Below are 14,904 nucleotides of genomic sequence, written 5' to 3' on the forward strand. Positions count from 1 at the left end.
ACATAACAGAGAGCTTGAAGAGGACTCACAGGCCATTATGATATAACACACTCAGAGTTGCCTACCCCACATAATGGCAGGAAAATCTCTCAATGTCATCATTTCCTGCTCAGCCAGAGCAGGAACTAGGTCAGACAGGCTCACTAAATGATAGTCAGGCCCCCAAGACACTCAAGGTCAGGTATGAAACAGGAAACTTCTGTCCAGGAGTGGCAAGGAAGTAGATGAGTGTAGTAAAGAGCTCATTAGAAACTTCACTCCTATTAATTTGTGCACTAGCATGCATTCCACTCATTCCTGCTTAGTAAATCCATGAGTAACTGGGTCAAAGTCAACATATTTGCACTCTCATGCAGTAGGTGGACACTGAAAAGGAAGGATAAGTACCATTTAAGCATTAAGGGGTACTGAAACAGGAGCTCTCAACTGTAGCAGAGGCAAACTGAAGTTCTTGAGTGCCTTACTGATAAAATCGTTCATTAAACTGCAGTGGTGGCCTCCATAACAACTGTCCTGGTGTGGCTTTGCAGCTGCTGTAGTTACACTCAATCTGGCACTCAGAAATAATACTTTTAAAAGGAAGCAAGAGGTCACAAAATCCAAACCAATGAGCAAAGGAAATGAGCATTTTTCCTAAAGCCAGACATCCCCTGGCCCTGTCCTAACATAATTGGGTTCTAACCAAATGATGTGAGTAATTCTCTCTTCCATAATTATAAGTAATTTTTCTGGTACAGGCATAATTCACTCAAGAAACCGATAAATGGAATTAATTATTTACAAATCTTCAGAGACAACGTGAGGAAGTCCCTTGACTATAAGCTTGATTCCAGACTAAAGCGTCCCATTTAAGACTATCCCATGTGTGGCTGCATCTATATAAACATTTCAATGACACTTTTGTGTCTCCACGTTCCTCCCTGAACAAACGTTGCATTATAAAATATCTTGCTGTTTGCATTTAAGAAAGAGTGATTGAGGAAGAGAACGTTGGCCCACATTTGTTCATTTGTGTGTGCTCTGCAAACAACCCTAAGACTCAAATGAATGGCTTCACAAAAAGGTCCTACTGTGAGCTGCTGGGCGCAGCCATGGTTTCCTTTCGCTTTGTTTTCCCTCTAAAATAAAGAGGGAAACATCAATGGAAAGTCAGTGATAGCTCTGTTATAATCAGAAACTTGTGCTGTCTGTAAACCACAGCATCGCCTGACATCTTGTAAACTAAAACCTCTCGGTATTTTGTCATCTTTTATGTTGCTGCTTTGACCAGTTCAGCAGCATGTGTTTCATAGAGTTTTGTAATTCGCCTGTAAAATCATAAATTGCAAAAATGTAATTTTTAGAGCTCAAGTGGCACAATTCAGTACCCAAGGCTACCATTGGTAAATGGTAAATGGTAAATGGCTTACACTTATATAGCGCTTTCCAGCTGTACTCCTACAGCCCCAAAGCGCTTTAAATTGCTGTTGAAATAATACACACCTTGTATGGATATCATGAGTGTGTGTTTATAGGTCCCATTTTCCACCTTCACAAAATTTATTTTTTTCTTGTTATTTTGTGTTTTTGTCTGGTCATAGCTATAATTAATTTTGAAATGCTAGAAGTAGCAATATTTTTTTCTGTTATTTTGTTCATTATGTACAGTATTTTATTGACGATGGATAGGACGATAAATCCAAGAGATTCAATCTGATTTTGAAAATTGTGTGCTCAGGTGTGTTCATATAGTTGATGAAAATGAAAAAAATAAATCATTAGATTGCCTATGAGTCTCTGACTTCTCAGGATTAACTGGGACTAAAATTGTTTTCCTATTGCTACTTACTGAATTGGCCTCTGGTGATGAGGAGAGAGTAACAGAAACAACAATCTTTACAATATTTAACTCTGAAGTAAAACAACAATATTTGTTTTAAGTGCATTTTTGTATGCATCACCACCATAATTTTATATAGTTTTAACTAAAGTAAAATAAAATGTGTGGTAGGAACAAAGAGATATGCTGTAATCAAAGTTAAAGATGCTCAACTAAAATATAAGCTTGTGAGACTGTTTTGCCCCGGCAGTGCATGACGACAATGAGATTATCGGTGGGCTATTTTTAAAACGCATCTACAGACTTCAGAAATAAATAAATAAAACTTTTCATCCATCATCCACTGCTGTCTTATCATCATTTTTCGCAGACCTTACAGGAATACAGCTAAGCAGAGAGCTCCCCGGGAGCAAGATGTATTCCTCTCCAGCAGTGAGTCGCTGCAATACATCACAGGTGGCACCAAGTCGGAAATTTCTAACATATAAAATTCATTTCATTCCTGTAGAAGATTACAGACTGAGCTCCTACCAAGTCAAAATGGTTTCCTGGCTTGTCAAATGTGTGAGAAATATGCAATTTTCGACCTTTATGGTAACATAAAAAAAAGAAGGTTCAAGCTAAACTTTTTTTGCGGTTTCAGCATTAGTTTCAGTGCCTTCGTGCACGTCAACCAATGTTAACCCTCCAAGAAGAAGCAATGACAACGCGAGTTCAGGTTTTTATAAATTCACTAGCAACACAGTTTATTATTGAGGGGTGGTGCACTTTAGAGGGAAAGTATGAACCACTAACTCAGTTTTGTCTTTTTACCCAGTTGGAGTTTGAAGAAATACCTAAGAGAGGAGGGTCGTTTACCGTAGTCGTTTACAGGCAAAATGGGCGCCGCATTTCACAAACTGTCCAAAATAAACTGAGCATGTTTCACATGTTGCATACTGATGTCATTAAAAAAATGAATGGATAAATAAATAAATAAATAAAGAGTTTGACATCACGCCAGCTGGTTTAAAAACCAATTGTAGAAATCAGACAAAACAAAACCCTAAGATGGTCTGGGCTAAAAACCAGATTTACTTGAGCTTTTTCCTGCTTCTCCAGGAACAGCCTGTCACATGGAAACTTGGCTACAAGAAAAAAAAAAAAAAAGTAAATAATCTTTTTAGTGCCACAGACAAAGTGTGTCCAGTGAAAGCAACCCTGCAGAATATTGATCCCTTACTGTATCTCTGTTTAAAACACAAAAATATGGGCCACGTGATTTAAAACTCACAGGGTGGTTTTTTAATATTTTTCTAAATGTCCTATATTTACTCAAGAAATACGGTCTAAGTCACTTGCCAAATGTTTACCCTGTCAATGGAGTGACCAGACTGTACATCACACAAAGAAAACCACAGAGCGCCACGCTAGAGTCTCCACACCAGTCCACACATGGGCGCACACAGCTGTTAGAGTCATTGCAGCTTCAGGCGGAGAGACAGGGTTTTTTAGGGATGGCGAGGACAAATATACATTTTATTTCGGTTCCTTCCACAAGTTTAAGCACAATGATAATGTCTGATGTTTTCCATGAGGGGAGTTCTAGGCAGAGTAATAAGGCCAAAAACTATAGCATACTTGACTGCCTCAAGAGCTATAAAAAGACAAAAGTAAAAACTGCGATGCTCAGTAAATACAGAGGTGGGAATGAAGGAGTTGTTAAAAATGAGAGGAGAACAGTCTGATAAAGCATCTAATTTCATTGTTTCTTCCTTTCATAAACCTCCACAATGATGAAAACTTGATGAAGGGAAGCTAATCAAATTCAAGGCTTTGTTTCATCTTGCACTTTTTCCATATTTTGTTCAGATTGATTCAACCATAGTGTTACTTTACAAAAGCTTCAGAGCTATTTTGGGTTCAGTTATACCCACAACTTGTTAGTGATGGTCCTCAAACCAACAACCCACGATTGGAACAGGTATCAGAACGATGTTCAAGCCTCTGGAAAATGTTAGATAACCTAAGATCATTTAGGTGAGTCATTTTATTTACAAAGAATAAAGTTTTCAAACCTTTAAACTTTTCAAACTTTATGTGTTCAATGTATCTTAAAACTGCACCTTAAGCTCTACAATGCCTTTTTAGGGAACAATTCAACAAGCGTGTTATTTCTTGGAAGGTTTTTGTAATCTTTGTTGGCGTCATCGTTCAAGCTCAAGCAGAGTGGATGCAGAGATTTCAACTCTATCCTAAGATCATCTTCTAGGTTCTGCTTTGAAATATGCCTGTGTTTCTAGACTTTTGCAGAGTTTTCCTTTTCTACTGTGCTTCCATGGCAACATGCTTCAGGTAATCGTTATGTTGGAATGTAAATATTCACCCTGTCTGAAATCCTGATCCCTCTGGAAAATGTTTTCACTCAGGATTGCTCTTTGACCACCTATCCTTCTATCCTGAAGGAAAAGTGTCTTGCAGGACCAATAACAGAACAATATACCCTTCAGAGACATGCTGCTGCCATCACCATGCACGACTGTTGGAGTGGTTTCATTGGGATGATGAACGGTGGCTAGGTATTTCTCACAGATTCCTAGCAGTCTGTCATGTAACTTGCAGAGGAATAGCTTTTATGCATAACTGGTGGGCGCTGGGTTGATGGGTTGCTCTCCGAAAGACTCCCCCATCTCTATAAATCTCCGTCCCCTTAAGAATCGACTTGCTGGTTATCAATCTCCCCAAGTCCTTCCTCACCTTTCCTGCACAGCCTGATGAGGAACTCTGTTGGTGCTTTCAACCTTCTTTTATTTTAAAAACGATAGAAGTTGTTCTCTTGGGTACTTGAAATTCTACAGAAACTTTTTTGCATCTTTATTCTGAACTGTGCTTTGACCCAAATCTGTCTCAGAGTTGAACACCCAGCTCTCCTACACTCAGTGCTTGTTTTGTTTTTTCAGTTTTTGTTTTTTTTAAACTTTGACATACATTATCAACATTAGGACTGAAAATAAATGGTGCGTCTTTACATGTCATGTCCAATGAATTTAGTTGGACTTTTTAGATTTTAGAAAGATTTCAAAACCACTGATAAAGGTTTGTGGCTTAGTAGTAGTGTCACTGATGGCACAAGGACTCGCTGCTTGAACAAATAAATCGTGAACAAGAGCATGAGAAACTGAAAGCATAAAAAAATACATCTCCCCTTTGACAGAAAATTCTGCTTGTACTTGTGTCACCCAGATAGATGCTGGAACTGCATCAGGATTTATAATTAGACTACAGACTTGTGTCCTCTGGCGTTTTTGATGAAACATTGCTCATTTTTAAATAAACTGAATCCACTTGTGTCATAGATTAACATCTTTAGGGAAGATATGAAGGCTTCAGAAATCTGATTTCAACTTGTTAGAACCATAAAAGTAGGATGACAAGTCTGACACCTTTGCAAATGGAGGTAAATATTTACTTGGATGACAACCTTAATAATAAATGTAATCAAATCAATAACATTATTCGTCTGTCTTTGTTTGACTTTGGGTGTGAAAGATGACTGATACAGTCTATAAACAGATTCATCCTGACAGATTTTACCAATACCAGAATGCCAAATCCAATATTTATATCTTTAATGATAAATGAGGGCAAATTATTTTATTATATCATATGTTCTTAAAGATATATAATAGTAAAACAGAAAGACACTGAAATGCATTAAGAGGACAGCTTCTCCTTACTTGTACTGCTGGTGATCCTTGGTGCTGCGAGTCTTTGCCATGAAGCGTTCAGCCAGCTTCTCCAGGTTTCTGGAGTATTCCATCTCAATCTCGGACTTCTTTCTAAAGAAGTCCTGAAGATCCTGTAGCAGCTGGACCCGCATTTCCGTCTGCTGGTCCAGGCATTTCTGCTGCTCCACCAGCTGGGCTCGGATCTCTGAAAAGAGACAGAATAGAAAAACAACAGGTTAGGTTGGAGCCGAATCCAGGTGGGAAAGAAATAGGTTTTATGAGAATGTTGGGATCTACAAAGTCAAAGTCAACACTTTACACTTGCGCAAAAGAAAACCAAATCTCTGAATTTGCGATAGAGGTAGCACTGTAGGAGGCCGGTGTTTCCATTGAATGTTGTTTTTTGAAAAAGCCTAATTCTTGTAATTCTCCCTATCTCATCCTGTGAGACTTTTCTTCAAAACAACAAAAAAGAAAATCCTCAACATTGAAGAAGATATCAAAAATATCTTGAGTCTTTGACAACTTATTGTGATTGCTGCTACCACTGTTGAAAAAAAAATCATCAGATGATGAAGGCAGCAGATGATCACTCAAATGATTATTCAGAGACAAAGCCCTTATGTAATGCACAGTGATTAAATAGTGTTATAGCACAACTACATTGTATTAATGAGGCCAAAAAAAAAACAGCTGGAAACTAGATTTTGATTACTTTAGATTGACCCGCCACATCACATTCAGCACTGCCAGAGATGTGGAAATTTGCAAAAAGCTTTTCCATTACACTTTTGCGATAAACTGTATTATCAACTCATCTGAAAACCACCTTATGAAAGCGTAGAAGGGTGTTTGCGATATTTGGGAGCTTTCGAATTAGTGCTGTTTCAAATGTTCACGCTTTCAAATGTTTTAATCATTACAAGCCATTAACTATTATGGTTGCAATCCAGCTTTAAAAATCTGTATACATCTAACAGCTATTGATGAGCTAAAGGACAAATGATCAACATGACCTATTTCGGAACAATAGTTATGCATAGGAGTATAACTGAATGGCCCCCTGTAGGTTATTCCTTAGTTACAGGTGTCCTACATGCTTCTGGAGAAGTTGGCAGTGTTAAGAAACTAGTGTCAGGTGTTTCATTTATGATGAAAAAACTGTTGTGGTTTAAGTTATCATATGCTGAATGCAAACAAAAAGTGGTAGGGATATTGCAATTGTGACACTAAGTCCTATTTTCCTTTTACAAAACTACTATGCAGCATGATTAAGTGGAAGACATATGAAGTTTAACAATGGTTTGCTTTGTATTTCAGAAATGCAGCAATGGAGAGAGTAGCAAGTTCACTAAAGAGGCTGTGTTAAAAAAAAAAAAAAAACTTAGAAAGGAAAGTCCTGGTAATTAAATGTTTACAAATAAAAAGTGTGAATGGGCTTCCAAGGAATTATAGGTACTGCCAAAGTGTCTCTGGGCAAGACCCTGAACCCCATAGTCCCCCCACTGTCCCAGCCACTCATAGTGCCAGCCACTACAGCCTAGATAAATGGGAAGGCTTGTGTCAGGAGGGGCTCCTCAAGTAAAACCTGTGCCAAATCAATATGTGGAACACAATGATCCTCTGTGGCAACCCTACAGCGGGAAAAACTAAAGACTTTAAAAATGTGTTCACACATCATTCTAATAGATTCCGTCTTGACTCTGTCTAGCTATAGTAATAATACTCTTTTTCACCCAACAAATCGTGGCGTCATTGTCACTTTATAAGAGATTCTACTGATATTTGAGGCACACAGTAGGCTTGCATTCCTCATCCAAAACCATAGGTGTTAGTACAACAGGAATAGTGCTAGAAGGCATTGCAAAGGGTGATTACCCTCATAAAAAAAACATAATCACACAGTTGAAAATAATGTTTTATTTTTAAGTAATATTTCATGTTCTTGGCACATCACATCTCCAATAATTTTACCTTTCTGGGTTTTGATGGGTTGCACTGGTGGGGCTGTTCACATGTTTTAACAACAAGAACAGCTGCATTCTCAGGCTACTCACTCGGGACGTGAGAGGTAACAAAAATCATAGATAGATAGTGTGCGACCAGCCTAAACAAGACTTTAGCACACGGCAACCCAGATGTCCTCACAATCAAAAGCTAAACTCGATCCGAGCTAAGGGAACTCAAACAGTAAAAGACACAGCATCACTTTGAATCAGGCCAACTTGCTACTTAATGAATACATTAATATTTAAGTAAAGTGAAGTGTAAGAGCTGCAAATACTTTTTTTTTTTTGGGGGGGGGTGGTACAGCACTAAGTGCTGACTCAAGTAAAAAGCTTCCAATCAAAAGGCGGCTGAGAGATACAGTACATCTATATCCATGCATGTGGACACGTGGCCTTGATTTAGTGATTAAAATACAAAAATCCAATTAATGGAGTGGCTGTAGCTCAAGAGATGGAGTGCTTGTCCTTGTTGCTGGTTATATTCCAGACGTTCTCTGTTCACCGAAGTGCCTCTGGGCAAGACAATGAAGCACATATCCTGAACTGCTCCCAACTGTGGATAAAAGCGTTTGCTTAATGAATGTAATGTAAATGCAAACAGCTCCGCTCCATTCTTCAGCACTGAAGGCTTTGCCTATTCTAATTAATTAAAAGCAATATTGGATCTGAAGGAACTGTTATTGCAGCACATCAATTCTCAAGCTGAATAAAACACATCATTAACCTGAGCATAAAAGATTCCAACATCACGGTTATGGCTAAAATTGAGAGCTCAAAACGTTAATATAAGAGATACTCTGGCCATTCCCAGACAGCTCAAAGAAGTAAGCTGATTTTAAAACCAACCACATTAAGGCTGGGGTTTTCTGATGATGATTTGCAATTGACTCCAGAGAGAGCGGGGGTTAAAACAAAGCTACAAAAGAGGCTTGATACAAAGAAGAGTGCTGGCTCATTTGATACAGTTACACACATGATTGCACAGGACAGTCATTAAATTATTCACTTTCCAAGTCAAATATTGGCCATAGGTGCTGTGGCACCAAGCGCATCAGAAAATTAACACTTAAAGTCGGCCACCAGTCGAAAATAGATGAAAATACCAGTCTGGTCCCCCGTTTGATGTGTTCTGCAGTGCCTATATTTTATTAGAATAAATTTCATGGTGATGCCCACGTTAAGAAATATATGTCTGAAAGGGATTTTTCCCCCTTGATTTTGTACTGGCATCCACTTCTTTGGCTGGTGTTTTTTCAATAAAACCCCCGCCAAACCACACACACATTCAGCTGCACTTTATTCCAGTGCAAGTCGAAGAGCACACTTTGAGGACGCCAACAGGACCTCATCAGTGGCAAAAGGCTGAGACGTAATCCTGAGGTCACCAAACTGGATCCCATCCGCTCCACAATCAGACTTGAAGAAGTTAAAACAAGCAGCACAGAGTCCCTCACCCACGTGGGCCTGGGGGGGGGGGGGGGCAACTCCATCACGAGTCCTTGTTGACGTGGGTCCAACCTCTATGAGTCAGGTGCTGTGCATGACGGATGGAGGCCCATAATAGGCAATAATGCACATGTTGGTTATTTCCATTTTTTACCCCTGTGACTACCACCCTAACTGTGTGCATGTCTGATCATGTACTAAAAACAGACTGCTGCCACATTTGTGGTCATGTGACTCCAACCCCATCCAGTCCACAACTTTAAAGCAACATGGAGGGTCGCTCAGTCGCTGAGACAAGTGAGCAGGATCTTATACCGAAGAAAAAACACTATCTGTCATTTGGACACATTTTGGATTTACTGAAGATGACAGAACACAAGTCAAATGTAAACATTGCACAAAATGTTTCTGTAAGTACAGGGAAAATAACCAACTTATTTCAACACCTGCAACATAATGACCTTGCATGAGCGCACAATCTACAGATAGCCTTAAAGCAAGATGTAGACTGTCATCATTACATAAGATTATCTATGCTTTTCCTAAGAACAACCTTCATTTTTGGGTGCATTCTGTTCACCAAAAGAAGAGGCAGAGAGCTGAATTTTACGGCTATTAGTTTTCCCTCTATGGTCATATGTATATTCAAAACGACCAGCTTTTTGATTGGCCGGCCATTGTGCACGATTTCATTGGTTCACCACCAGCTGTGTTAACACACCATTGCTCAGTGAATACAGCCTTCTCTTGTGCTTTCAGCAATCTTCTGTTAACATTTATGAATTTTAATTTTTCCTTTAAAAAAAATTAATTTATTAAAAAAAAAAAAAAAAAACACATTCATAAGGAAATTATTTTATTTATAGAGCAGACCTTGACAGTGTACTCTGGAGGGGGAATCATAATCAAGGTAAAGCATTCAATTAATCGCGATGTGTATATGAGGTCATAATCACCCAGCCCTACTCAGCGTCCTGGGGCTCTTGGGACATGAGGGCTGTTTCCACTAGCGGGAGTCCCTGGTGGATTTTTTTGGGGCCGGGTCATTTGCGCGTGTCTCCATTACCAGGAATCGCCCTGTAATGTGGCCTTCAGGAACCTTTACAGGGCAAAAAACGGCCCTGTTGTAGGAGAGGGCTGTTTTTCGGCCCAGAGGGGCTACCTTGTGGGTGGTCTCTGCTCATTGGGTAGTCTAAAAGCAGGAAATTACATTCAGCCCTCTCATCTGAACTTAAATCATGTGACCACAAATCATTTGGACCACAGATATTTTACTACGAGTACAAAATTTGATGCAGTTATGGCACTTGTCCACTAGTACCTACCCGGCTCGGCACGGCACTTTTCCACTAGGGGTCTTATCGTGTCGAGTAGATACTTTTCTGTAACTACTTTTCCACGGTTCTAAGCGGGCTGAGTAGGGCTGTATCTGACATCATCACACTATATGCCACTGATTGGTCAGGGGGTTGGACAGTCCGTTGGATGCCGTCGGGCCGTCGGGCAAAGTCGGGTTGGTGTATCCCGGCCCTTAGAGGTTTCTATCTGACAGATTTACCTTGAACTCCTGCTATGGTTACAAATACAATTAGACAATTAAAATCACTATTAATAGTCATCGGCAAACTTAATAAGCACAAATGAAGACATTATGAATGACAAAACAAATGTACAAGGACCAAAAAGCTCATCCCCAAATATATTGGGGATGACATCAGCCCCTCTGTTGACTAGTTTAGTCATTTCCTCGTGGGAGTTTGAGCTATGCAGTCAGAGCTATGTCGATGATTCAGGGCAATCATTACCCCTTAATGTAACTGCAGCTGAAGAAGTTTTGTTTTCACCACCCAATTTTTTTTTTTCCATAGCTACACTGGAAATAGTAAAAAAAAAAAAAAAAGAAAAGAAAAAAAAAAAAAAATTCACATTTATCCTCCTTATTTTGATTGAAGATTATGATTTGACAGTGAAAGAGAAGGCCAAGTAATACCACATGCAAATGTTTAAAATGAAAGTAAATTATTTTTGTATTTGAGCCCCGTCAGAGACCTCCCTTTGATCATAGCGAGGCTTAATGTGAACTCCATGCTAAGAGGGATGTCAGGTGCCTGACTTGTTTCTTCCTCAGGTAACAGAAGAAGCAAGGGCTGACATGCAGACACTTTCATCCCTTAAAACATCTAATGACACAGTAATCCACAATGTTTCTTAAATTAAACCCATCTTCGTCTCAGTGAGCGCCCTTCTACTATTACACAGTGCATTCCTGCCATTCTGAAGTAATATGTATGGTAAACACATGTGGAGGCCTCAATGTGAGGGCAGTTTGTGGGGAGTGGGGCATCAAAGTACTCTTTGCTCCCTTTCATACTACAAAGTTGAAAATATTAAAAGGTCTCTCATTAGCTGCATAGGGGTTTATAGATATATCCAAGCATGTGCTGGCATAAGTAGATGACAGCTTGCAGAATTAAAGCAGAGTCTATAAAGCTGTCAGCAACAAATCCAGCTGACGGATGTACATCCAGTCAATGTGGCCTAGATCGCACATAGTGTTGGTGTGCACAATGAGAGAGAGCGCGATGCAGCCTTTGTGGTGATCAGTTTTGTCCAAAGGGCTTTTGTTTCTCAACTGGATGTTATCCAAATGCTCCTTTGGAGGACACATCACATACTTCCCATAACCCTATTCATCGCAACAAATATGTACAAAGTTGCAGTTCAGGATAGCTTCTGATTTGCCAGATAGGGCTGTTCTATTGTCAAAGAAAGTGCCTTGTAAGCAGGATGGGCATTGACCCATGGTGTCAACCCTCTCAAAGAGAAACTAGGCTTCAGTAAAAACAACTCAGCCGCTGTTAGAGAGCCAGAGAGATAGTTTTTTCATTCTCCTCCGAAACCATTGATATTTAACTTTGGTGTAAATCAATTTTTCCCCTTTGCTAAATCGAGCAATGTTTTTTCCTGTGACAACATCAAAAGAATATAAACTCAAAGAGTGTCTTCAATTTCCTCAAAGCTGATTACAGATATCAACTATCTGGGACATGCTATACCACATCAGTCCCAAGGCTGCATTTCCACATGCAGAGTAGCTCATCAGCCGCACCTGAAATAGCAGCTGAGGCCTGGGAAGGGATGTTAAAGGAGGGTGCCCAGCCTCACCATCTGCTTCAGATCTAGATTTTGGGCTTAGGGAACTGTGTGCCTTTTCTGGAGGCTGGTTACAAGACAGGATAAATACCATCAAAGGTAATTATGAAATGGATGATCAGTTTTTAGCAAAGCACAAGCTTCCAATTACAGCTATACAGGGAACATGTGCTGTAAAGGTCTCAGTGTCTACTACATGTAATCCTTTGTCATTTTTTTCTGGTTTGACAACACGACCAGGCCCTATGGCATACTTTATTATAGTGGGAGGAATATATTATATACATATATGTGTGTAAATATATATATATATATATATATATATATATATATATATATATATATATACATATAAAGGGTATCAGATCCTGCTCCACCATGCTTATCTACATGTTGCTTGGCCATAGTACCACACTTAGCGAGCAACCAGCCGTTTGTATAAACCCAGTGTCAGCTAAGCATGGCAATAATTTTAAAATGTATCACTGAGAACATGATAAAGGGTATATTATGCTGTAAATGTCTGCCGGTAACTCTACAGGTGTTTCGGCTGGCTTCGGTTGAAGGACCCAGAAGCCAAAAATTAGCTTTGCTTGACATGCGGTGGGTGTGTTCAACATGGCTGTGCCCCATATGAAATAAAATTAAGAAATAATCGGCTTCAAAACCACTTTTCAGAAACCAATGGGTCACTTTGACCTAATGCTTCATACATTGTTTTAGACCAGTGGTTCTCAAATGGGGGTACGCGTACCCCTGGGGGTACGTGAAGGCACTCCAGGGGGTACGTGAGATTTTAAAATATACATATATTTAAAAAGCAAAAATCCTTTAAAAATAAATATTTCATAAATAATTGAGGAAAATATAAGTCTAAATTCATAAAATTAATTTTATCTTCAGGAGTAGGCTATTCAACTTATTATCCTAAAGTGTAATAAATCAGTTACTGATGGCACAGTGCTCTGTTTTAGGTATTTTCTTTTACAACCAAAAGTGCTTTGCGCTGGTTAGGGGGTACTTGGCTGAAAAAATATTTCACAGGGGGTACATCACTGAAAAAAGGTTGAGGACCACTGTTTTAGACGGTCTATGGCAAGTGATCCCAAGTCCCCATGAGCAAAAGATAATCCAGGATGGAAGGATGTTTAAAGAACAACATTTGTAAAAATGTAAATAAATTACTTCAAAGTTTGATACTTTTTTCAGTTTGTACAGAAATTAAAATGTTTTTGTCCAGAATAAGTTTTGTTACGTGTTATTCTAGTGGCACAGAGCTCGTGCAACGAATTCACTAGGACAGGAGTAAGAAGGTCATGAAGTTCTTACACCTGAGCATGACTGCTGGACAATATTACTGTGCAGTCATCTTAAATTTCCTCACCTCAAAACACTGTTTTACTGATACCTTCTTTAGACTAACCCAATCCATCTGTGATAAAGAGGCAAAATAGGCAGGAACAAAACAACACCTTTTTTTTTATTAAATAAAGCTGTCTGGACCACGGTGACAATTTGAATAATAGTTACTTTGGCAAAAAGTAATAGGGATTTGGCAAAAAAAGGCCAAACAGATTCTGTCCGTTCACTTAAAGTGCAGCCAAATTGCCAGCTTAACTGAATCATTTCATCTCAAAATATTACAAATCTGGCAATGATCAGTGGTCCACATTACAATTTCTGAGTGACACGTTAGCAACGTTCCAAAACCACAAAGAGGCTTCCAACAGAAGTACTGTAGACTACTGTGATCCAACATGAAATTCAAATCAGAGTGGGAAAGGGCCTTGCCCATAGTCATCTACTTCTTTAGAGATGCTATAAACTTAAGAAGGTCAAGAGAAATGTTATACTCTATATTTGTCTTGCTGTGTCCACAATGAACTGAATACGAATGGTTCAGTGCAGGTTGTGCTCAAATATTTTATTTAATAACAAAATTGCAGCAACAGGCAAAACCTGGGTCTCTCTCTGTAACCCTGAAAGACTGGTGATCCCTCCAGAGTCAGTCTATCACAAATAAAATCCCTTGATTAAAAAAAAAAAAAAAAAAAAAACCAACCACCACAAAAACACTGTGCACTGTTTAAACAAAATGCTAACTATATGAGGAAAGAAAAACACGCGTGAGAATAGAAGATTGTAACTGGGACAAGTGAACACTTACGTTTGTGTGTCAGTTCCATTCAATACACTGATATTTAAATGTGCATTTTCAATAACTGAAATGTAATGATCTCTGTCAATTAGATTTAGCTCTATTAGTGGCATACAAGCCAAAAGCCACAGTTGCTAAGGCAACAACCCCACACATGAGAGGCCTACAGCAAGCAGAAGAGAGATCAATCATTACTGACTTTACAGTGACCACTAAGGACCATCATTTTGATCCAAACTAAATAAAAGAACTAAGAGCTTGTTTCTAAGAAGGAAAGCACATTTTGGACTCAGAGCTGTTGCTTCAGCTGCCTGTTGACATGTAGACATTTTATTTAATCTGGACACCAGGTTGTCAAATGGACAGGCACAGATTTGGCTGGACATCTCCTAGTGTGCATGCTTGAGTAATATTTTGTTTGTTAATGTCCACAGAGAGTCAAAGTATATATGTTCTTAAATATCACACCAAAAATCATAACCGCAGTTGAATTGTAGCTTGATCCTCCCTGGATTTACCGGTCTTCGATGTAGATTCAGAAGAGAGACAACGAATACAGTGTCAGTCAGAGAAAATACAGCGTATCCAAAGTATCCAAAAAACTAAAATAAA

The 14,904-nt window shown here is 39.0% G+C and overlaps 1 protein-coding gene across 4 annotated transcripts in view; it reads right to left on the minus strand.

Annotated features, from left to right (window-relative positions):
• Nucleotides 1–14,904, minus strand: part of srgap1a (SLIT-ROBO Rho GTPase activating protein 1a) — an 89,207-nt gene that overhangs the window by 50,441 nt on the left and 23,862 nt on the right. For all 4 annotated transcript variants that reach the window (XM_061721394.1, XM_061721392.1, XM_061721391.1 and 1 more), the window contains exon 2: nucleotides 5,536–5,731. In XM_061721394.1, the coding sequence (XP_061577378.1) occupies nucleotides 5,536–5,731 (196 nt within the window). The remainder of the gene's footprint in view (nucleotides 1–5,535; nucleotides 5,732–14,904) is intronic.

This window comes from Cololabis saira, chromosome 5 (assembly GCF_033807715.1).
Source record: "Cololabis saira isolate AMF1-May2022 chromosome 5, fColSai1.1, whole genome shotgun sequence".
In the NCBI taxonomy this organism is placed as follows: domain Eukaryota; kingdom Metazoa; phylum Chordata; class Actinopteri; order Beloniformes; family Belonidae; genus Cololabis; species Cololabis saira.